The 26,503-nt window shown below is 35.2% G+C and overlaps 1 protein-coding gene across 1 annotated transcript in view; it reads right to left on the reverse strand.

Annotated features, from left to right (window-relative positions):
• Positions 1 to 26,503, reverse strand: part of TRPM7 (transient receptor potential cation channel subfamily M member 7) — an 82,097-nt gene that overhangs the window by 43,040 nt on the left and 12,554 nt on the right. Inside the window, exons 2-12 of the mRNA XM_080931322.1 lie at positions 22,759 to 22,838; positions 19,414 to 19,452; positions 16,050 to 16,248; positions 14,672 to 14,885; positions 12,112 to 12,236; positions 9,684 to 9,855; positions 7,753 to 7,927; positions 6,690 to 6,813; positions 5,171 to 5,243; positions 1,807 to 1,907; positions 149 to 283 (exon numbers count right to left, since the gene is read on the reverse strand). Coding sequence (XP_080787448.1) covers positions 149 to 283; positions 1,807 to 1,907; positions 5,171 to 5,243; positions 6,690 to 6,813; positions 7,753 to 7,927; positions 9,684 to 9,855; positions 12,112 to 12,236; positions 14,672 to 14,885; positions 16,050 to 16,248; positions 19,414 to 19,452; positions 22,759 to 22,838 — 1,437 coding nt within the window. The remainder of the gene's footprint in view (positions 1 to 148; positions 284 to 1,806; positions 1,908 to 5,170; positions 5,244 to 6,689; positions 6,814 to 7,752; positions 7,928 to 9,683; positions 9,856 to 12,111; positions 12,237 to 14,671; positions 14,886 to 16,049; positions 16,249 to 19,413; positions 19,453 to 22,758; positions 22,839 to 26,503) is intronic.

Here is a 26,503-nt window from a genome sequence, read left to right on the forward strand (position 1 = left end):
TGCCATACACTAACCATTATCAGAATGGAGCATTTCTTCCCCCATAACAGCTAAGACACTGAAAACTTTAATCAAGAAGCATATGCATTTTGGGTAAAGTGGCATTTAAAAGACAATAAAACAGTGAACAAAGAAATTTCAGACTTACAGTGTTATAAAGTTCTTCCAATCTGGGAATGGTAAGGAATTTATGCATGCTTACTCCATTTTCAATAAGAAGTTTTACAAATGAAACTCTATCCATTACAAGAGCATCAAGCATAGCTTGTTCCAAGGATCCAACCTAGAGTATCAAATTAATAAAGAGATTTCACATCTTCCAACTATCGATTACTTAAAACACAAGTCCTCACGAGTTATACCTATATAGTCTCAAATATCTGGGAATAGTGACCTACTGTAATTAGGGAATAGAGAAAAGGCCAACCTTTCATAGCACTCTCTAAATAACATTATACAAATGTTCTTTCTATAAGGCAGCAAATGTTATATGGGGGTGGGAGAAAGGAGCTACAAAAAGTCTACCATCTGAGAAACAGGGCCAGGAATGTTCAGAGGGTAACTGTCTGCTGTCTCCATCTCTAGTGTGGAACTACAGAAGTGTGTCAACACACTCAGTTTATACCGCGCTGGGTATGGAACTCAGGATTTCCCACAAACTAGACAAACTAAACACTTGACCTACTAAACTACATCCCACCTATACTTTCAATACTTCAGCATTAGATGTTTAAAAAGATTATCCACACAACTAACTACACAATTTCCAAATAGTACCTTACATCACTATCTCTAATTCATTATTAATTTTCTTTACCTAGAGGTGGGAATGGACTCTAATGTATATTTATGTACCTAGCAACCACACATATTAGCTACACATGATGAAATTAAGACAGAAGCATGCATTTTTTTAAAAAAATATCTTTCACTATTCAGTTCTCTGACAAGAAAAATATTTTATCATGGATATTGTTCCTATTTTGATATATAATTATTTTCTTTCTTTCATCACATGCAAACATTATTTGTTCTTATAATATTTACATTCTAACCTACTTTTTACTCTGATAATTTGATACATTACACGTTTACCATGTCTCCCTAAGGACTTAGACATATAACAAAAACTAGCCAGATACTTTACAGGCAATGAACATAATGTGTGTATTTGTGTGTGTGTGGGGGGGGGGGGAACAGGACACAATTAAAAAATACTTTTGAACTCACAAAATTTATTTTCTGGGATCAGAAAGATAAATCATGAATAAATAAATAGTAAATGGAAGGGACTGCATAGGAGCTGAACTAACACCATGGCATATTATAGTGAATTCTGTACACAGAAAAAGAGTTGCAAGGCCCCTTCAACTGTTCAATTTTTAGATATTCATACCTTATTAAAAACAAAGTTGTTAAGGAAATATGACTCGCTAATATTTGTATTTGGGTAATAAATACTTTTTATTACAGTAATTCCTTTTTGTGGTAGAGACTATTTCAAAGACTATCTTCAGAGACCCAAATTCACAGATGCTCAACTTTTAACAAAATGGTGTATGCTATCTGTGGTAACAAAAACATTCTATCTCTAGATTACTCAAGATACGTAGTTCAATAGAAGCAGATACTGAAACTATATTGATTACGGAATAAGAAAGGAAATATCTGTACATGTTCAGTAGACTTGACTACAGAATACTCATTTTGTGGTTAGTTAAACCCATGGATATAAAACCTGTGGCTAATATTAAGTGTCTACTGTGGTTAACTGCATTATATTGTGTATTTAGAGTATCTACATACCAGCCACTGTTGTCCATAAACAAATACATGATTTTTGGCAATATCAACTCTGTCCCAGGCCAGTGTAAGGATAAGCTGGTCAAACGCTGATGCATTAGTACCTAATTGAATTTAAAAAAAAGAAAAAAAAAGGTAAGTATATCTCTGTCAACTAAGCACTTACAAACTCTCCCTAGAGCCTTTTAATTTATATAGATCATATATATACCATCATGAGATGGTACTGTTCAAGTATAAAAATTATATTGCCTAGCTAGAGGTGGTACACACCTTTAATCCCAGCACTCAGGAAGCAGAGGCAGGCTGATCTCTGACATTGAGGACAGCCCGGCCTACAGAGTAAGTTAACCTTGACTCCAAAAAAAAAAAAAAAAAAAAAAACAGCAAAAAACCAAAAAAAAAAAAAAAAAAAAAAAAACAGGGGTGGAGAGATGGCTCAGTGGTTAAGAGCACCGACTGCTCTACCAGAGGTCCTGAGTTCAATTCCCAGCAACCCCATCTGTAATAAGATCTCATGTCCTTCCTGGTGTGCCTGAAGTGTACTTATATAATAAATATGTCTGAAGGTCTGTTTTCCCAGTGTAGGGGTGGAAAGGGTGGGTGGGAGAGGGAGCACCTTCACGGAAGTAAGTTGAGGGGGATGGGTCTAGGAAGGAGACTAGGTCCCTAGGGCTTGCTTCTCAACCAGTCTCACTGGATCTGTAAGCTCCAAGTTCAGACTAAAGAAGGAACCTGAATCATGTGAGTATATTTGTGTCTGTCACTGCCAATGCGTACACACACACACACACACACACATACACACACGCGCACGGGTGAGGAGAGGAAGATGAGGTAATAGATGACCATGATATGTAACAGCTATAATCCTTGCTCTGGGGAGGCTGAGTAAGGAGGACCATCAAGAGTTTAAAGCCAGGTAAAATTTACACAACAAATATGATTAAAACACAAGTTTAGTAGCTGCCTTATGAAACTACATATTATACATGGCTTTCCTTAAAAATATATATAACTTTATTTTATATACATTAATCTTTCTTTTTCAATTTTATTTAATCCTTTTTTTTTTAACACTCCTGAATTCATCCCCCTCCCAGTTCACCCTGACTGTTCCCTAACCCATACCTCCTCCCCACCCCATCTCCAAGAGGATGTCTTCACCCTGCCCCCAAACATGAAATAGTTTAACATTTCGGTACACAAATGGTTAGGTTACTCTGAAAATTTTCCAAGTATATTTTAGTCCATGCTAGATTATTTACTAGATATAATAATATAACTTTAAGGTTTCTAATACATCCAAAGCATACTTAAGGATGCTTATACCATTTACCTAAGGCAGAAGGTCTGCAATTTTTTGTTTGGGAAGGGAGGTAGTAGCATTTATTTACAATTCATTTCTGTTAAATTTACTTTTAATAAATAAAATTTATGCTCTAGGGATGACTAACCAGAGCTGAATAACCAACTGTGGGACTCTTCCTGGTTGAAGACTAAGTCTCTCTGTCTCAGCAGTGGTAAACTGTAGCTCTTCATCCAAGCATAGGGCTTCTAAGATTCACCAAATGTCAATGATGTCATTGTTTAGGTCTTGTTTAGATAGCACTATTACTGAGATTTCATGTGGTAACACTGTCTTATCTAGAAGATACAATATCACAGCCCACTTCCTAGTCCTTTTAACAGTCTTAGGTTGCAGGTTATGTTGCAAATGTAGCAACTGGGATTGGGCATTCTATTGACAGTTTTTCTCTACATTTTAAGAAGCTGTAGCTTTTTGTAAAGGTTCCTATCATATGTAAAAACAAAACTTGGACACAGAATGTCTCATTTCTATTTTTATATAATGGAATATAACTCCATTATCTAAGCATTTAGATTCTTCTTCAAATTTTCATATTCATTTTTCCATAAGGTATTCCTTTTTTTCCTTTAAATTAGTCTTTAAATTATTTTGTGTGAGTGTGTGTGCATGTGTGTGTCTGTGTGTGCACAGGACACAACAATCATGTAGCTCAGAGGGCAACTTTTATAAACTAATTCTCTCCTTCCACTATGGATTCCAGGGATAAAACTAGGGTTGTCAGGCTCATGTGGCAAGTGGTTTGATCCACTAAGCCATCTCAATGGGCCAATCAATATAGGTGATTTTAAAATTCCTTGACTTTGTTTGTTTCCTAAGATTCTTCCTTTGTAAGATGAAGCCAAAGATGGGCTGGAGAGATGGCTCAGCAAAAACGTGGTGGCTCACAACCATCTGTAATGAGATCTGATGCCCTCTTCTGGTGTGTCTGAAGACAGCTACAGTGTACTCATATCCGTAAAACAAATACATCTTTTTTTTTAAATGTTAGTTTTCATTGATTTCTTTTTCTTTTTAAGATATATTTATTTATTATTGCTGGGATTTGAACTCAGGACCTCCGGAACAGCAGTCCATGCTCTTAACAACTGAGCCATCTCTCCAGCCCTAAACAAATCTTAAAAAAAAAAAAAAAAAAAAAAAGGACAAAGAGAAGAGGCCATGTAGAACGACTGGAAGGAGAGGGGCTAGCACACAGAATACCTATGGCAGACAGTACAGATACATAGTGTTCTATTATCTTAAGTTGTGATATTTATGTCAGCTCTTTGTCTTATTATGTCTATGGTTTCTGAATACTTATATATCTCTTGATCCAAGACGATTTATACTTAATTATATTATGTTTAAAAATAGTGGTAATTTGTTGTAGTCTAATATTTGGGATATTATACTTAATGGATAACAAGACCTTTGATATGGCCTGATCTCTAAATAGGACACAATTTCTCAATAGGACACAATTTTTATCTCTCATTTTTGAAGATTCTTAAATCACTATGGTTTTTTAAACCAGTGGGTATCTAGTATTCAGAAAGACTACATTAGTCTTCATATTTTCTTCAAAAAATTATAAGTAATCTCTTATTTCTATTAACTAAATACTTGATTACCTTTAAAGTCATTTTTAAAATATATCCCATTTCATGCGTAAGTAAAAACACATAAATGAACGAATCCATCCATAAAGATTACAAAACCCAAAACTCTAAGTCTACAAAACTAATTTTTGTCGACTTAAAAATTAACCTGTGCCTTTCATAAAGAAAAATGACTGAAAATTCAACTTCTCTGACCTTGACATGAAAAAGTTCTACCTTGTATAAACAGGACATACTTTAAAGATATGTTTTTTAGAATCTTGCCTTTTTAGTTGAGCATTGAGTTTCATAGCCTAATCTCAGCTCTTAGAGGGCAGATACAGGAGGATCTATTAAGTTCCAGGAAACCCATAGCTATCTAAAGACCCCGTTTAGTAACAAAACCCAAAACCCTTACCTTTTAGCAGTGCAGTAAGAATGGCCACATCTATATCTTGATGATCCTCTGATCCAATGTGGAAAACAGTGATCTAGTTAAAAATATATTAACATTATATCTTTATTTTTAAAGCTAAGATATTATAAAACAAAAATAATTTCAAACAATATAAAGAAAAATGTTTATATGCAAATTTGCATAGAAACAGAAATAATGAGAGCCCATTAAATGCTCTTTTATTAAGTTGTCTTGGTCATGGTGCCTTTCACAGCAACAGAAAAGTAACTAAGATACCACACAAACCTGACAACTAAGTTCAATTTCCTGAAGCCATTGAAGGTGGAAGGAAAGAACTGACTCCACAAAGTGACCTCCGTGCATACATGCCCACACAACCACACACACAAAGTTTTTTTAAACAGAAAAAAACCTTTTGTAGTCACTTACATATCTCTATAACTATACAAATCTCTAAATCTAAAGATGTAAGTGATCTAAAAATCAGTTAAACCCTAAAAACTAAACAGATAATTAAGACTTACATCAATCACATTAGCAGACATATCCTAAAACGGTATTTTCTTTTTCCTTTTTTTGTTCTGTTTTGTTGAGACTGGGTTTCCCTATGTAGCCCTGTCTGTCCTCTGTCTCCTATGCACCTAGACAAACTAAAGGCATATGGCTTGTTTGTTTCATATCATACTCGATTCTTTATACACTATTTTATGTCTGTTAGCCCACATAAGCAATTTGTGGGTAGAGGCAAGAGATTACTATCAGAGCAAATTTTGCTGTTCTTTTTACAGAGTGTACACTTATTTAAGTGATTAATATATTACCCTTAAAAAAAAAAGTTCTAACAAAGTTGTCCTAGCTGTACTAGGACTCAGAGCCCTCCTGCCTCAGCCGCCAGGTACTGGATCACAGGTGTGTGCCACTATGCCTTGTAGCACATGTATTCTTGGGTGAGGAATGCAAATCAAGTGAAAAATAAAACTGTTTAGGAAGCTTTTACCTAGGTACTTTGCAGAAAGTAAAAGATGATTACTACACTAGTAAAAAGTTCAACTAACTTCATTTCATGGAGAACAAAGCTAGCAATGAAAGTCAAAACAAGGCAAATCAATAATACCTGATCAAGGCCCAAAAGCCAAGAATAGATAACAAATCCATGTTTCTATATACCGACAGAGCTCTTAAGATTTTATCTCTGAAAATATAAGCCTATATTTACATGAAGAAAATTAAGCAGCAAAGACTTTTAATCTAGTAGCCTTAAAATACTTTCCCAGACAATTCCTCCCTCTCTACCTCCTTTGGTTCTCTCCTTACACCAGGTGATTTTCAGGGATCAAATTCAGGTCAGTTAAAAAAACTTCCTTTAAAAGAATAAATACAGTCTTAATACCACATGAACATTAGCCTTTCTATGTCATCATCCAGTTGAAGACCAGTAAGGAAATGACAGAAAACACAAAGATGAAACAATGTATGAATCAGAATAAATAAGAGACTTTTTCTGCTGAAATCTACTCACAAGCTCTTTTTTCTTCATACACTCCATCATTGTTTGAAATAAATGAACTGCTTCACTCTGGCCAAAGTTAAATGTTTTCTTGATAGTTGATATAATATCAGGCTCTGCTGCATCAGGAAGATTCCTGGTAGAAGAAGAAAAACAACTTACTTCATTCCTTTCATCTTCTCTGTAGGATGAAAATGAAATACAAGTAGACCCAAGCAAGGCTTCTACAGATTCTGTACTAATATTAAAAAATAACTTCCCAAGATACCTATTATTAAGTCCTTGGCATAAGAAGACGAATAGAGTGTTTTCACTTTGAATTATTTTGTGAATATTTTCAACAAAGCATGGGATGTAGTACTCAATTTTACAAGGCATCATAATAGTAATTCTATATTATGTTTATAAAATTTCCTAAGGTGTCTTAAACATGGATACTTTACATGCCTCAGAGTATCACAATCATGATCAGAATTTCCTTTCCTATTTTCTCTCTCTTTGCTTTCTTCACTTCAGCTCTGTTTAGTAATCACTGTTAGCCTGCTTAGTAATGTAAGTCATTTTCTTTTTAACACTTCTTAAAAATATGGAATGCTTCACATGTTTGCATGTCACCTCTGCATAAGGGCTACACTGTTCATCATGCCAGTCTGTGTGTGTGCTGTCAGTAAAGTCATCTAACACTCAGGTTCCATCATTACTCAGCTGCAATCATTCCACTGTACAACTGATTTAGGCCACTTTTGGTAGATGTTCTATGACTCTATCTTGTACAAATAACCCTACAACAAAAACTTTATACAAGTATTTACTTATAGAAGCCATTATGTGAAATTAAACTATCAGGTCAAAGGTATGTTTCTGAAGCTATAATCAAAAGATTAATTTATTATTATTGCTTCAAATAATCATTTGAATAAAAAACAAAGAAATGATTATACTTTCATTCCAATAATGTATAAGACAAGCTACTGACTTAAGTCTGACAAACTGAGATTTTCATTTTCATTAAATAAAGGAATACAGTACTGCATAACCTACAACAACCATATTGTCTGCTATATTCTACACTCACCCTCCTTCCTCTGTCTGCTTATGGATATACGCTAGTAAATCTGCAGCTCTGCCTGTCCCTTCACACACAACAACTGGAACAGGGGGGCTTTCCTGAAGATACTCCAGTACTGTAAGGATGACATTTGGCCCGCCTTCAAATATCAAAGCCACCACAGGAACACCTTGTCCAATTCCTGAAAAGGATAAAAGTTTAATTAGTAAATATGACAAAACTAAATAAATTAATCTTACTTATTTTAAATAAAAATATTAAAATAAAATTATTTGTGAGACAGGTGGCTTACTTTGAACACTGAATGTTAGCAATAGCCACTCTATATATAAATAAGCACAAATAACAGAGCACTAAACATTTATTTACTAAAATCTGTTCTAGGTGATAATTAGAAAATTCAATTCATGATTTAATACCAACTAGAATGTGCCTATTAACTGAAAATAAACATTTGTTTATTAATTGAACTTTTTACAAGATATGTTAGGAATACTTTGTGGTTTACTATGTCTAGCTTTTTCTTATTTTTGAAAGTCTTATATGTAACCCAAGCATGCCTCTAGTCTCAGCTGCTTGAGAGCTGTGATTACAAACATGTGTCACCAAGGGTAGGAGGGAAGGGATTTTACTGGATTGGCTGAATTTCTAACATATCTATTTTTATTTATTTTTACAATGCTTTTTATTCCAAATAGTTGAGACATTAGTATAAAAATTAACAGTAGAGAGAGTGTTATGTAAGTGGAACTGATCAATAAGAATGGAAGACTTTTATAAGAGACAATAATTAGTGAAGAACCCTAGTTTTCATTTTTTTACAACAACTGTAAGTATAATAAAAAAAAAACAAAATATGTCTAACTGTAGATTTTTAAAGCATTGCTAATTCTCAGGGTGAGCATGATGGTTCATGTAACAAAGCTTCTCACAGTTTGAGTTCAATCCCAAGTCCCACAGAGTGAACCTTGAGAACCAACTGCCAGGTGCATCCTGTGGCCTCCACAGTCATCTCAGAGGGTAGGGGAGAGTCAAAATTTTTAATTTTTATTTACTTTCTTGATATTTGTTTACTTTATTGGGGTAAGTGTTCTGCCTATTGCCAGTCTATGCACCACGTGTGTGCCTACTGCCCTGGGAGATCAGAATACACTGTAACCCCAGAAATGGAATTACAGATGGTCTGAGACACTGAGTGAGTGCTGGGAACTGAACTCAGAACCTCTGCAAGAGTAACAAGTGCTCTCAGGTACCGAACCATTTCTCTAGCCCCCAAAATATTTTTAAAATTATTCAATTTCACAAACATTATGATTCCACTATGTGTGCTCTTCTGTTATTTTATATTTCTGTATCATTTCATCAGAGTTTCAGATTGTAACAAAATATACTAGGGTACAGAATTACCCTAGTAATTCTTTGGGTTGTAACAAAATACAACAAAATATGTTGAAGGAAAAAGTGCAGCCAGCTGAAAAGAAAAATCTGTTCCAAGAATATCAACTTTTAAAACCCATTTGCCAACAGCAATACAGATTTACTTTATAAACTTTAGGAAAAGCTAATTCTTAACAAAGTGACATTCTCCTTTTATATCACATTCTTGAGTGTCAAAGTCATGTATTAAGAATGTTAGTAAGTACCTTGAGCTACAGGGGCTTATAATATCAACATAGTTGAAAAAAAAAAAAAAAAGAGCCCACAATGAGAACAACAATAAAACTTTTCTTTTTGGACTTGGCTTGGAAACCTAAATATGGAACTTGGCTTAGCACTTTGTTTAAGGTCGGCCATTTTTTTGCCTGCTTTGTAGGTTTCTCTTGCTATATAACGTGTACTTACTTCAAAGGATATGTTACTTTTCAAGTACGCTGCTGGCTATTTATATGTCTTTGAATGGTTGAACAGTTAAAAAAAAAATCTATGAACTCCCTTACTAGCATGAATTCTTTGTTGATTAATGGTTTTTTCAAGTTCTCTTCTCAGTCTGACTTCTGCCCCATACTTTCCAACAGTGCCGTCATCCACCAAGATGAAATGGGAGTGTAAATTATTCAGAACATTCAATTTGCTCAAGGGATTCAATAGGGTTTGATAAGGAGCAACCACCTAAACAATAGCAAAACAAGAGTTAGTGTAAGGGAGCTGAATGTAACATAATGTAGTACAATTTCTGAAGTGACTCATGAATAAAAGGTACAATTCTATTTTCATTTATATATTTAAAAAAAAAAAGAACAAGCTTTTAAGTATTTGAAGACCAATAATAAACTGAGCCATATTTTTATCATTGCATGCAAAAGGAGCAGTAAAATATACAGTGCTAATAATAAGTGTATTTAAGTGAGTAAAGTACAATACAGAAGACAATAAAAAAGCAGCAAAATGTGAACATGTTTTTTTTTCTCCAAAGTATAAATATAGCCCTTTGAAAACAGACATTAGAAATTCAGTATCATTTGAAAATGACTGCTATAACTTTTCCTTTTGGTTATTTTTTAAAGACAGGGTTGCATTATCTAGCCTCACTAGCATGAACTTTGCTATGTAGATCAAGCTGGCTTCAAGTGAAACTCAGACTCATGTGCTATGTGTTGGGATTAACATCCTGCAGTGGCACAGCCACGTTCACTGGGAATACTTGATACAGTTCCAGCAAAGCAGAGCAGACTGCTACAATCACTGTCCTTCTATCTCTAAATTTGGGTTTTGTGTGTTGCATTCTTGGGGACTTTCTGCGTTATGATTAACTTTATTTCTTTTACTGAGAACATTATTTCTAAGTCTTTTAAGGAAAAATCCTAAAATTAATTTATCTGGCCACTATTTGAAGTCTTCCTCATGCCCTGGACATCATGAGCACAGATGAGCATATAGATGACGCCAGTACTCCAGAAATGTTCTTGAGGTATCTGCCCTTGAGCATTCTCAAACAGTAAAAATTGTTACAGGGTAAACAGAGTTAATTAACAAACTGTAGAACAGGTTACAGATTCAGGTCTCTTTTTATTATAGGCTTAGCGCTCTCTGAAAATGAATTTTAAACATAGGGGGTTGTACAAGCCCGAAGGAATACAATTAGATTGATGTGGCAAGGACCTTCCCCTAATGAATAAAGATTCCAGGGAACCAGTCACTGGGTGAGGAGTAGGTGGGACTTCTAGATCAGAGGAGGGAAGAGAGGAGAAAAGGGACTTGGGTCTTTTGGGATGGAGAGCGAGCTTAGGGTATAAGAGGTAAGGAACTAGAGGTTTCTAGAGCTCCAGGCCAGAGAGTCTGCCGAGATGAGAACAGCCCATCCATGCCATGTGGCTCCCTGGTGATGGCATAGTCTGGTGCTAGCCTGGCATGGTGCCCTTTCCTTTTTTATATTATTTAACACAACAGATTAACTAAAACTTTTCCTACTTTACTGTGTAAATGATAAAACACATAGTAAAATAAGTTAGGTGTTAGTACTAGCTATTCATAAAAAGACTGGTTCAGATATTTTCTTTTTTCCTGGAGTGCATAAAACCAGGCTGTCATATAATGAATCTGTTTGCTTCGGAGAAGACATTCTTTATATTCTATAAGTTGGAGTTATAGGGCTAATAATAAAATCTGTTCTGTTTGTATTTTCTAATTGTAACTAAACTTGTAACCATGGAAATGTAATGAAAAATCAAAAAATATTCTGTACCACTTGTGATAATCATTAGTCTGTCTTTGTTCTGTGAAATGTGTATAAAGGACCATTGACAGCTAGAGCTGCTAAATTCTCTGAACCATCAAGTGAGTCCCTCCCTCCCTTTGGTGAGGCCTTATCTCCTCTGTGGGTGCCCTATTAGCAATGAACCTAAGACCCTCCGGCAGGTAAGGCCCTGCCCCAAAACCCTTGGCACTGCAGCATCATGCCCAGGCAGTTTTACTTCAATAAGCCCCTGATGAATATCTATAAACCAGTTTACATCTTTAGTCTATTCGAATAAAGTACTAGTATTTGATTCACACTCTTGGTGACAAGATTAATCCTTAACATTATAATAAGCAGTGAGATCTCTGAGTTCAAGGCTAGCCTAGTCTGTAGAGCAAGTTCCAGAACAGCAATAGTTACACAGAGAAACTCTGTATTAAAAAACAAAAATATAAAAGATAAAAATCAATTATAAATACTAATATACGGGAAACATATTAAAATATCATTCTATATTAACGAAAGAAAAGGACCAGCACTATTATTAAGCTTTATATTGATAAATAATTTCCAAAGGCTCAAAAAAGACCCCTAAAAACTTAGTGTGATACAGTCTATCAAGCTGGCTAGTATCACTTCTGTTTATATACAAGCTCAAATTTAGGACATTAGGGGAAAAAACAACTTACATCTCTTCCAACAAGATCATTTCTGTTTTCTATCACTCCCCATGGAGCTATTCCAATAGTGCAAATTTTTCGAGATGATCTGGTAGCATGTTCTTTGAGGGCATCACCAACATGTTTTGCCACACCTGTTCATAAAAAATTTTATTTACCATTAGAAAAACCCTGTACTTTCTAACATTACAATTTAGGACATTTGTTTTTAAAAAAAGATTCTAAGGCTATAAGATCCAAAGTCAAGCTTATAAAAACTGTAAGAAAACCAAACAGATTAACAAAACCGCACAGTATCAAATCCATTGCAACTGTCCAAAACCCATGTAAACTGAATCCTGTCACATTGGCAAGTCTAGTCCTAACTAACTGATGTATAATTTTCTACTTATAACACATTAGATCTCCTCTTTCACAAAAGACAAAGAAAATAACATCAGTCCATTTTCAAAACACATTCAGGTAATCTTTGCTCTTACCAACTAACACCTTAAAACCTTCCCCTTCTTTTTCAAGAGTAAAAGCCACAATGTGTGTTAATGTTCTGTAAGACCTTAAAAAGTTGTCTCTTACCTGTAACACACCATGCTTCCATACTACCCCAACTCCCAAGAGCTTCTGACCAGCACTTCTTGTTTACTTCCCTTTATATTGCACAGGGAACTTATTCTTGTAATACACCAGTAATTTCTTTTCTACATGCTCTGTCCCAAGTTATTCTTGTTCCTTTGTTTATTTCCATCTTTCTTAAAATATCATATTAGTAAAAATCTGTTTACTCTTAATCATCAACTTGACTGTATTGAGATGTCAAGAGACCAGTAAGGCTCAAGTCTGGGTATTTGATGTTCAGACACATTTGATCACAAGGGCTCTGATCTGATGAACGGATTCGTAGTACAATGGCTTTATTTGGAAGTCATCAAAGGTAGGAGGTAGGGTCAAGCTGAACAAAGTAGATCCTTAGGGACATGTTCTTGTTCCTTCTTATATATCCTCCTCTCTGCTTCCTGGTCACTATGACAGATTGACATTTCTAAAACCATGAGTCAAAATAAACAGTACCTCTCTTTAAAGGTAGTTCTTCTCAGGTACTGGTAACATGAATGAGACTGATACCAAAGTAGCCTCTCTATCATCCTATGCAATCTTTATCCCTTTTGCCTGCATATCCCTGATCATCTTATACACATATGCCCTACTATAATACTGAATACATATCTTGAAGCTCAAAGAATCTCTTACAATGAGTCAAATAATCATTAATAATGTATGAATAAGATGATTAAGGTGATTTAAGTAAATATGTTTAACTTTACTTATTTAAATTATGCCTGTAATTTCAAAGTTTAAACATACAAACACCTTGAAGGAATGGGAACTAATAAGTGAAAAAATAATTTTTAAAAAATTTAGTTTTGTTTGTTTACTTAATTTTTGACACAAGGTCTCACTATGTAGCCCTGGAAGTCCTGGAATTCACTCTGTAAACCAGGCTGGTCTCAAACTCACAGAGAGCTACCTGCCTCTGCTTCCCTGGTGCTGGAATTAAAAGCATGTTCTACCACTGCCAGGCTGGAAATTTAATTTTTTTAAAAAAAGATTTATTTTTCTTTATTTATACGAGTACACTGTCGCTGTCTTCAGACACACCAGAAGAGGGCATCAGATCTCATTATAGATGGTTGTGAGCCACCATGTGGTCACTGGGAATTGAACTCAGGACCTCTGGAAGAGCAGTCAGTGCTCTTAACTGCTGAGCCATCTCTCCAGCCCAAAAATTTAATTTTTAAAGGTCATTTTTCTTTTTTACAATTTTATTTTTACGTGTATACATGTGAATCATATATGTTCCTAGTGCCTGAGAAAGCCAGAAAAAGGTATCAGATTCTCTGGAACTGAAGTTAGATAGTTGTGAGATACCATGTGAATACTGGTATCATGTCCTCTGCAAGAACAGCTAGTGCTCTTATCTGCTGAGCGATCTCTCCTCCAACCCCCAAAGGACATGCCTTTACCACTACCAAAGGAACAGACTATCATTCTTCTACCAGTTTATCGGTAATCAGAAATGGCAATTCTTTACAGTACAGTCAGCAAATGCCTGGCAGTAGACAAGCATTTGGGCTGTGTATAGTATGTACTTACTAGTCTTTGTTACAATATAGAGAAATGAATGTGGCCATCTTCAAATAAATCTTTATTCATAACAACAAGAATTACTACCTAAGCTAGATCTGGCACACAGGTCAATTTTGCAAACTTTTGCTCAAAACGTGTATTTTAAAGGTCTAAATGGCAACTAAAAAGAGTAAGTTATTTTTAATCAATGAAATTACCAAAGATTAGAGATTAACAGAAGAATCAAGTATTTATACTAATTTATTATTTCAAATGCCAAACTAATATGAAAGATTGGCATACATTAAATGAAATCAAGTGTTCATATTACCTGTATTTACTCCTCCAGTTAGAAGAATCAAGTATTTATACTAATTTATTATTTCAAATGCCAAACTAATATGAAAGATTGGCATACATTAAATAAAATCAATAGTGTTCATATTACCTGTATTTACTCCTCCAGTTAAAATCCAAGCTCCGGTTGTAACTGCAGCTTTAATAAGACCCTTTCCAAGCAATTGCTTGATTCTTGGATGAAGCTCAAATTTCTGCATGCCTCCATGTACAGAAATAACAAGTTTGGGTAACTCCATTTGCCATTCTTTAAGCAGAAGTTGCAGAATGATTTCAGGTTTGGTATCATATGATAGTCTCACATACTAAAACAAACAAAGGGCCAAAATAACTATGTTCGCAGATTTAATAATGCAGCACTATCTGATAATAATAAAAAAAACTCCTTAAATTATATCATGTGAAAAGTTTTCATGGGCCATTTTCAAAATATTTACACTCCTAGAAATATAAAATAGCAAATAGCTTTTAAATTTGAAAAAATTCTTGTGATATTTATAGTACTATCATTGTAACTCACCAAAATCAAGATACAGATGTGAAATTATTTATACTCGATTATTAATTAACCCATCCATAACATTTACTGGCCTATTTAACAATGAACCCACCAAGGTGTTGGGACAAACAGCATGTGTTTTTTGGGATCAGTCAGGGACAAAAGCAACTTTTGGAGATGAGCATAGTGTCTTAAGGAGGAGGATGCAAAGGTTATAATATGATTAGCAATTACATTACAGAATTTAAAAATACACAGAACTTAAATGTTTGCCAATGGGGGGAAAAAGAGAAATAATGGAGTTACAGATGTTCTAAAAGGTCTTACATTGTTGAGTGGTAAAAATGAGGAGTAGGTAATTTTTAACAGAGAGCAGTAAGTTAAAATTGTATTTTATTACAAGATCCCACTAAAGAACAGAAGAATAATGTATGAATAAAAGGAAGTCACTCAAAATAATATCAGACAGTAAATTAAAAAGGGAAGACAAGTAGATAGCTAATACTACAATGGTTAAACTTAAACTCAAATACAAAAATTTGATTTTAAAAGACCATCTATATATGCTACTAAAAAGATACTTTTGGGGATTTAATTTCCTTTAGCAGACAGGGTTTTCCCATATTGCCTAGCCTGATCCCAAAACGGGGTTCAAATAATCCTTATACTTTGGCTTCTCAGGTAGCTGGGATGTCGGGCATTTGTCACAATGCCTAAAAAATAAGGCCTTTTACCTTAAAATGTTAAAAGAGAAAGAAAGGAGATTTAACTTCCCTCTCAGAAAACAGATTTTGACAATAAACATGAAATTAAGACTTTTTATAATGATTTGATCCACAAAAATACAGTAATTCTGTATTTATGTCAACCTATGTTAAGAACTGAATATATGCACACATCTTACTCTGTTTTGATACTACATATACTACAAAATAAACAAAATAAAAAATAAATCAAGCAAGTGAGATACCTTAGCTCTGTAGGAATGAGAACCCCCTTGAAAATTGATGACTCCATAAGCATCTGTTGGGCTCTGCTCCGTGTGCTTTTCCACAGACCATTCTTCTAGTGCCTGGTTAAAGTGCTCACCCAATTTCACATCTGAGTATTTCATGGCAAGACTTGCAGTAAAGCATGCATGTTGTTTGACCAAACGACCACAGAAACATCTAAGGGAAAAAGCCAGAGTTTATTTAAAGAGACCTTTCAAAACATTAAGAGTGAAAGGGAAGTAGGTAAGAAGAGTAATAGAACACCTGTGGTATAAAAGTAACAAAGGGAGGCTGACAACAAAAGGGCTTCAAGTAGGGATGGGAAACAGGGATATATGAAAGGAGGAAGATGAGAGTCGGAGGCACAACCCAAACTATGTATGTACAAATGTCAATGCTGTCAGGAAACTTCCTAATTTCTAAGTTAATTAGAAAATAAATTTTAAAATTAAGTTATTGAAAGACAGAATTAAAATGAATGAACATAAAAACAGCTTGACATTTTTATTTTAGGGTATCTACAAATAAATATCTTTACCACAATATAGGAATAAAGTAAGTACATTGGTGTATAATAATGAAAACTGTAAACCATCAATAAAATGTGTACAGCTACATAAGAGAAATAGTATCTATAGAATGAGATGAATGTGAGTAGGCATAATATTGAATGAAACTCAGACTGCCTGTGACCTCGTCCAAACACCACAGTGAATGTAGACTCCAGGACTACAGAATTTAAGAAAATGAAAACTAATCTACCCAGTCACCGAAGAGTGATGGTGTGCTACCTAAAAGTACCTACTGAACCATTATAGCAAGAAACAAAACAGAACTCTGCAGTTTGACTGACAAAATATGAAAACCACAGTAGAGTTTAAAACTGATAGAGTTTAAAAAGATAAAGTGATTCTAAATGCCTACAGACTGACCATCTGTGTAAGAACAATTCTGAAATTCACCCAGGGTATAGAACAGTTTGCATACCTAGAATGAACCAACAGCCTTCTGATTTATAAGTCCTAAAACAGGCTTGTCAGAAGAGTTTTGTCTAATGAGCCTAAATTAAACTTAGCACAAGTCCTAAAATTAAAAGCAAAACTTCAAAGGACCAACCTGAACCAAATTCACCTAATTGCTTGCTAAAGTAAGTCCAAAATTCTACAATGTAATACAACAAAACCTAACCCCTCCAAATCTTAAAATTCACTACGTACAGTACTCATCAAAACTACTCAGCATGAAGCCACACATGCTGCCCCACGAGTACTTGGGAGAACAAGGAAAGATGATCATGCTTGCAGGGTATATGCAATAAACCCATCAAAAACAAAATAAACAGAAACAAAACTGAAAAAAAGTTTATCCTAGGCACGTGTTATGGTTTGCAAATGCTTGGCCCAGGAAGTGGCACTAGTAGGTGTGGTTTTGGAGACACTCCTCCTAGCTGCCTGAGGATGATCAGTCTATTCCTGGTTTTCTTTGGATGAAAATGTAAAACTCTCAGCTTCTCTGGCACCAAGCCTGCCTGGACACTGCCGTGCTCTCATCTTGATGACACTGGACTGAACCTCTGAACCTGTAAGCCAGCTCCAATTAAATGTTGTCTTATAAGACTTGCCTTGGTCATGTTGTTCACAGCAATAAAAACCCTAACTAAAACAGCATGTAATTAAATAAAAGTATTATTAAAGGAAATTAATGTCATTAAATAAACTCAACAATGGCATGATATAAAACAAGTATTAGAAAAAAAAAAGGTCCAAATATTAAAAATATGCCCCAGATAGTTGAGAAAATGTGAACACAAGGAGAACTGAAAGACATTTCAAAAGTTAAAATAATGGGGCTAGAGAGATGGCTCAGCAGTTAAGAGCACTGACTGCTCTTTCAGAGGTCCTGAGTTCAATTTCCAGCAACCACATGGTGGCTCACAACCATCTGTAATGGGATCTGATGCTCTCTTCTGGTGTGTCTGAAGAGCTACAGTGTACTTAATTCTTTAAAAATATTTTTTAAAAAAAGTTAGAACATCAAATAATTCAACATATAATTCAAGCCTTAAAAAAATGGGAATACAAATTTAGAAAACATATTGAAGAAAAAAATTCCCAATATGAAAAGTCTTGATTGAATCCATGTATCTCAGCAGTTAAACAAATAAACAAACCAGGCATAAACAAAGCCATACTATGGCCAGGAGTGGTGGTACATATCTTTAATCCATATACACATACATACTTAAGAGTCAGAGGCAGGCAGACCCCTGTGAGTTCCAGGACAGCCAGAGCTACACAGAGAGAACCTGTCTCAAAAGAAAACAAAAACAGGAACATTGCTAAAAACCAATGGTAAGAAGAAGAAGTCTTAAAACAAGCTAGAATAAAAACAAACAAACAAACAAACAAAAAAAGGAATTGATACATCTGGCAAGGTGTGCTGCACACAACTGTGAGCCCAACACTTGAGAAATGGAGGCAAGAGAGTAGGAACTCAAGATCAGCCTCAGTCCAGGTGTTTGAAGCCAGCATGAACTACATGAGATCCTCCCTCCAACAGAGACAACAAACATAAAAAAAAGAATGATGTCTGCAAAGGGAGAAGAAAATCTATCATATTAATTTTATGTATATGGATATTTATTTGAATTATGTATGTGTACCAGATACAAGCAATGGCAAAGATGCTAGAAGCAAACACTGGATCCCCTGGAACAAGAGCTAAAGACAGCTGTGAGCTGCCACTCAGCTGCTGGGAATCAAACTTGGGTCCTCTGGAAGAACAGCCAGTGTTCTTAACCAAGGATTCATCTCTCCAGCTTGCATTTAACCTCTTTTAATAGAAAATCAGAAGATATACTATATATTAAGCATAAATGACATAGTCCCTACACATTTCTAATTTTGTTTTTGAGAGAGGAGTGAGGGGAGACAAGGAACTACTGTGTAACCCTAGCTGGGTGGGAGTTCACTATATGTGAACAGGCTAGCTTTGAGCTCAGAAAGATCTGCCTGCCTCTGTTTTTTGAATGCTGGTACCCCAGCCTACCAAACACATTCTATTTCTTACACTGAGAAAACTACAGGGTCATTAACTATCAGATCTCCCCACAGCCTGTTTAGCTTGTCAGAATCCCCTGTCCCTTCCCTCTCTGTTCAACTAATCTCACTCTCAGAAACCTCCTCTGGTAGTTTTAAGTTTGAAACAGAATTGTCAAATGTCTGAGTAAACTGTCCTGCAAATATAATAAAACCAATTTTATCCCACTGTGCTATACCTGGTGTTTCTAATATATTAATTAAGTTTATTTTTTAAAATTTCTGCAATGTATAATAAACTCACCTGACAAGTTGCTGACAAATCTGACATCCTGGAAGACATCTATAAAATGTAGAAAGGTAAATTATTAGTTCAAGAAAAAACATTTATTTTAAATAAATAATATAAAGTTCATTAAAAAGTATAAAACAAAAGAAATTTTATACATATATCTTTAATAAATACCATAGTTCATGTACACCTTGGTTTATACATTCAACTAACCCTTTAAATTTGCATAGAATTATATTTTAAGTATTATTAATTTTGAAGTAAAACCAAGAAACAACAGAGTGAAATGACTAAGTATGCAAAATCATATTTACATGCAGGAAAATCTGCAACTAATTAGACATAAACACAAATTTAAAAAAAAAAGTTTCCTTAATAGAGCTTCTTCAAATCAATTTGTTAAATTCAACATAAAATGGAAAAATATTAACAGAGTTCACAGTAAAAACATAAATATGAAAGACTCAATTAGGAACATTTTTGTAATATTTAAACAGTTTTTTAAAAATATAAGTCTTATATGTTGGTGAAATATATATTAATATTTTTATGGACAACAATTTGGTAATGTTTGTCAAAATTAAAAAGTATCAATTCCTCACACTCTAACCCAAATTCTAAAAGTGGGCCAGGTGTGTGGATATAGCTCAGTGATTGAGCATATTTGTCTAACAGGCATAAAACTCTGGGTTCAACTCCTCAGCACTGATAACCAAAAGGCATTTTAAAATCATGTGCTAAAATCTGTCTAAAGTATCTGGAGTATATGTAAAAAAATGAAAATTATAAGGCATTTTAGCATTTCTAACAGAGAAAAACAGAATATAACTAAAATGTTTATCAATAAGGTACTAATGTAGTAACATAAATTATTTAGACATACAACTCATAACATGCAACAAATGAATATAAAGCACTAAGCTGGAGATATAGTTTGGCACTAGAATACATGCTAACATGTATAAGGCTAAGAGTTCTATTCCTAGTACCACTAAAAGAGTATGAGGTGTGTGCGTGTGTGTGTGCCCATGCGCATGAGCACATGCACCAGGTGTGATACAGATGTAGGAGACAGAAGGATATCTATAAGTTCTAGGTCAGCCTGGTCAATATAGCCAGGTGTCAGGCCAATGAGGGCTATACAGTAAGACCCTGTCTCAAAAAGAAAACAGAAAAAATGAAGCAATGGTCTCCAAAATAAGTAATAAACATAATAGATTAAACAGTGTAAATCTTAAAGTTGGGGAGGTTATATATACATCTACTTGGACATGCAAAGACTGTTTCTAGAATGTATGGGGCATATGTTTATGCATACAATTATGCAAGATTGAAAGCCAAAGGTTTCCTTGATCATTTCTCCAACCTTTTATTTTTGAAATTTATTTTCTATGTATAGGTGTTTTACCTGAATGTATGTCTGTGGACCACATGTATATAGTGCCCTTGGAAGCCAAAAGAGGGAATTAGATTACTTGGTATTGGAGTTATAAACCAGTTGTGAGCTGGGATTTGAACCTGGATCCTCTAGAAGAACAGTAAGTGTTTTTAACCAGTGAACCATCTCTCCAGCCTTCCACATTGGTTTTTTGTTTGTTTGTTTGGTTGGTTTTTGTTTTATTTTGTTTTGTTTTGTTTTGTTTTTTGGATACAGGATCTCTTTCACTGAACCTGGGGGTTGCTGTTTTAGCTAGACTAGCTGGTCAGTATGGCCCCTGATATGTCTAATATAGACTACCACAGTGCTGAGAATACAGAATTGGCACATGATACCACACTTAACTTTAAGGTGAGTGCTAAGGAGCTGAACTGATAATGACAGTACTTTATCCTGGAAGTTATGTCAAGGAATGGACAGTAACAGAATATTTTGTGAAGTTACAGCCAAAGAATGGTAGTAGAAAAAAAAAAAGACTTTCACTTAAAATATTTATAACAGATTGTTGTTTCTTTAATGTCTGGTGAGTGTTTATATTATTTATACTGCAGAGTAAAATTAACAAAAATCACAAGAAACAAATTCCCCATCACTTAAACAATCTATTGTTTTTGTTTTGGGGCAAAGGGTCTCACTATGTAGTCGTCTTGGATAGACTGGAAACTGATTATATAGACCAAGTTAGTCTCAAACTTGGAAACCCACAACTCTGTCTTGCTCGTGCTAGGATTAATTAAGGCTTGCACCACCAAACCCAATCATATCTACTAGGTTTTGTTGTTGATGATGGTGGTGTTTTGGGGGAAGGGTCTTGGTGGATTTTCTGTTTGTTTTGTTTTTTCAGTTTCTCTGTATAGCCTTGGCTGTGCTGGAACTCACTCTGTAGAGCAGTCTAGCTTAGTACTCTGACCTCTGCCTCTGGAGAGCTGGGGTTAAAGGCAAGTGCCACCACCCCTGGCCTTGAATCTATTGTTTTTAATAAAGAAAAAAAAAATCACATGTTTTTAAAGAAAATGGTATCTTAGAACTAGGATCCAAAATATTAACCCCAGTGTTAGGAATATTATATCATGTTACCTGTGATATAGCAATAGAATCTATCTGTAGTAAGCTATATTAGAAAAAAAAAATCACAGAATTATTTCAGGAACATTAAGGCTATCTAATGACTGACAGAATTAAAAAACCTTTGTAGGGTCTGGTTAAGTTGCCTCAGTCAGTATACTTGTCACACAAACATAAAAACCTGAGTCTAGACTCCCAACATCAACATTTCAAATGAGAAAGGAGGAGGGAGGGGCTAGACACAACAGTGTGTGCCTGTAAACCTGAAGGGCAGAAAGGGAGGCCTCCTGTCATGGTCTGAATATACTTGGCCAAGGAAGTGGCACTATCTGGAGATGTGGCCTTTCTAGAATAGGTATATCACTGTGGGTGTGGACTTTAAGACCCTCATCCTAGCTGCCTGGAAGTCAATATTCTGCTAGCAGCCTTCAAATGAAAATATAGAACTCTCACTTCCTCCTGTACCGGGCCTGCCTTACCGATGGACTGAACCTCTGAACCTGTAAGCAGCCCCAATTAAATGTTGTCCTTATAAGAGTTGCTTGGCCACAGTGTCTGTTCGCAGCAGTAAAACCCTAAGACAGCTCCTTACTGTTTGTAGATCAACTAGCCTGGCCACTTGGTGAGTTGTTTCAAAAGATGGATGGCTGGGCTGCAGAGTTGGCTCACTGCTCTTCCAGAGGTCCTAAGTTCAATTCCCAGCAACCACATGGTGGCTCACAACCATCTGTAATGAGATCTGATGCCTAATGAAGACAGCTACAGTGCACTCATATACATAAAATAAATATTGCTAAATACAAGTAACAATAAATTTACATCTGAATTTTTAGAAGAAATAAGTGTATACTTACCTGTGAGGGTCTTTGGAGCTTGGTATAATATACACACACTCCCTCTTGGTCAAAGTGCTCTCTATCCAGGATTTCTGGGACTAAAACAGAGTTTAAAGATGGTTTACAAATTTATCTGAGGAAGTAATTTTACAATAGAAACACAAAAATGTGTAGTATTTTGTTTTAATCCACTAAATAGGTGTGATATATTATTCTCAATGATAGTAAACCTAAATCATTAAAATAATTCCACATGAATCTGACATAATTTAACAGTGCTGTGCTAAAGGATACAAACTAAGTATATGAATCTCAGAATAAGACATAAGCCTGAAGAAGAATTAATGTGATCCAGAGCCATTTAAGTAAGAGTCAAAAGTGACAGCCACATTTAGTTTAGAGAAAGCAAAGCCCAGCCTAATCTATCAGGTATTTCTAGAAAGCTTAATGGCACATATTGGCTAACGGTATTATGGTACAAAGAGCAGCAAGCAAAATTCTAGTAAAAGGAAAGATATCAGGAAGAACTGTTAAGCATCAACAGGAATAAAGTAGGTTATTTATAATCCACCCAAGACAGCAGCCTATCTCATCTGATCATGTAGGCTAAACAAGGCTGAACTCTTAAAGTAGCTGGAAGGGAGATGCATGAAGTTATTAAATAACTTCAAGCATTTAGTCTACCAAATTCATGTGTAAATCTTACAATTAACCACAATCAGTTTAATAAAAAAAAAAAAAGCAAAAACTCAATGAGGAAAATTTCAACAACTCTAGATCACATAAGTTTAAACACACTTCTCTCTAATCAGTAAAGGTATATAAAAAGGTTTTAAATGCAATTAGCAAGTTCATTTTGATAAATATGTGCCCATTTCTAAATTCACTTTATTCAGACACACATAGGAAATTCACAAAAAGTGATGGGATAATTATCCATAAGGATGAATCAACAAATATTCAGACAATGTATACTTATAAAGTATACAGACTGTTCACACTATAATTAGTCATCAATATTTAAAATAAAGTACTAAGGAATCAAAATAAAAATCACAAGTATCATGTTGGACCTTTAACCTCAGCAATCGAAAGGCAGACAAATAGATCTCTGTGAGTTCTGGCCTGCCTGGGTTACAGAGAGAAACACTGTCTCGAACACACACAAGTATCTAAAGTTCTTAGATGTGAATGTGTCACACATTCTGTTCTAGTTTGCTTTCTTCTTGTGATAATAAAGCACCACAATCAAAAATAACTCAAGGAAGACAAGGTTTATTTCATCTTACATTTCCAATTAACAGTTCATCACTGAGAAAAAAAAAAAAGGCAGAAACTAAAGAAGAGATAATAGAGAAATGTTGCTTACAATCTTGCGCAGCTATTCTAAGAACAGAACCACCCACAGGAGTCTGAGCCCTCCTGCATCAAGTACCCATTAAGAACTTGCCACAGAGATATGTCCCTAGGTCAATCTAAAGAAAGAAATTTAGTTGAGGTTTCCTTGTCAGATGTGTAAAGTTGACACCTGAGGCTACATAAATACAGTCTAAGTTGTGTGAAGTCAAAGTATAACCTTAGGGAATGGATGCAGGAAAAAAATGGGGAGCTAGTGAAAAGACTAGCTAAATCTCCAAAAAAGAAATATATATATATAATTAATGAGGGCTAAGAGATTGCTCTGCAGTTAAAAGTACTTGTCTTCTTGAAGAATACCCGAGTTTAGTTCCCATCATTCACATCAGGTGATTTACAACTGACTGCAATTCCCACCCCAGAGGAAATGGTGCACTCTCTGGCCTCTGCCAGCACTGCACAAGCAGCACTGGCTCGAATGAATGAATGAATGAATGAATGAATGAATGAATGAATGAACGAACGAACTCACGAACGAAAGAAAAGAAAGAAATCACAGCTTCTGTTAAACCAAGCACAGTGGGGTACACATGTAATCCCAATATTTGGCAGTCAAGAGGATGGAGCTTGGACTACCAAGTGAGATCCTGTTTCAGAACACATATACACACTCTCACTCCAAGAAATAAAATGTAAAATTAAAAGAACAAAATCAACGAAATAAAAAACAAAATAACAAAAAGTAATAGTGGGTTAGTTAGATAGTTCAATGGGTAAAAGTGTTCATCTAAATCTGATCCCCAAAGCCCACATATGGGAAGACAGAACTGACTCCTAATACTATCTTCTGACCTTCACACGTGTGCAAATAAGGAGGAGGACAAGAATATGAGGTTAACTTAGAAGTAATTCTCTAAAACTGAGTAATTAAAGATTGTAGAGACCAAAGCTTCAGTTGCAGAGCAATTCTTGGCATATGTCAGGTCTGGGTTCAATTCCAGACACTGCATAAGAAAAAAACTGGGGGAGGGGGGTAGGTGAGACAGGGTTTCTCTGTACAGCTCTAGCCATCCTGGAATTCACTCTGTAGACCAAGCTGGCCTCAAACTCAAAGAGATTTGCCTGACTCTGCCTCTCAAGTGCTAGGATTAAAGGTGTGTGCCACCACTGACCCCATATATATATATATATATATATATATATATATATATAAAATTCATATCCTACACACAAGTAGATAGCACAAAGCTTGTATTTCTAAAGGAAGCCTATAGAAGAAAATATTAGGAGTGAAGTTCAAACACTCTAATGATAAATTGTAATTCATCTCATTTCTGTTTCTGAAATTCAATCGTTCTGACATCATTCAAAATCTCCATTTACTAGGTGAAAAGTTCCTTTGAATGTGCTTACTTAGACAATGATTACACCCCATAACCTTTAGTCAACAAAGTCACAAGTGAGGCCCTATGGAACTTAGGGTCTTTTATAAACAATTTTTACATGACAAAGTCCATTTGCACAGTCCTTCAAGAACCCTCTTTATAAACTAATATCTGGTTATTTTCTGAAGACTGTGTTTCTATTGCTCAGGAGAGAACTTGTAGCTTCACTATCCTGGCAGTCTTTTTCTAATACTTGAAACGCCCCCTCCCCTTTAGGTATACCTGCATTTCCTTCTCAACTACCCTCCATCATTCTAGCCTCTTATCCAGAACAAAACTGCTCGCTGAAAACTCCTATAAGAGCTGGCAAGATAGCTTAGAGGGCAAAAGTACTTGCAGCACAAACCTAGTAAACTGAGTTCAGTCCCTGGAAAAGGCAGAGGAACACTCAGTTTATGACAACTTGGGCTACACAGTTAGATGCTGTCTCAACAAAAACAAAAGAACCCAAACAAAACAACAAAATTCCTCTCCTACTCTAGCAACACTCATTTTTCCTTCATAGTTGTGACAACTATGCTGCCATTCAAATACAACCACTGGCCTAAATCCTATACATTTGAAATCAGGGACATTCTTCACTAATTTTCTAGTTTTCCCCTTATATTAACTGGCTCATTCCCGACAGGATGCAGAATATTATCTCCAAACCTTTAAAGAAAGAACACAAACCTTTTCTTGACTTCACTTTCCCCCGAGGCTACCCAGTTCATGTTCCCGTCTTGAATTTAAACTGTCAATATTGCCAATACTTTCCAGAACCTACTATAAAAAAGTCATATTTTCACATCAACCCTCCTCAAGTAAGCTCCATTGTTATTGAGGCTAGATATTTCCCTATATAAACCTGGCTGGCCTGGAACTATAAAGATCAGGCTGACCTCAAACCCAGAGTTCCAACTGCCTGACTCTAGAGTGCTGGGACTGAAGGTGTGAAATAAGTTTGACAGACTACCAACTAA

This window comes from Micromys minutus (assembly GCF_963924665.1).
Source record: "Micromys minutus genome assembly, chromosome: 17".
NCBI classification, from domain to species: domain Eukaryota; kingdom Metazoa; phylum Chordata; class Mammalia; order Rodentia; family Muridae; genus Micromys; species Micromys minutus.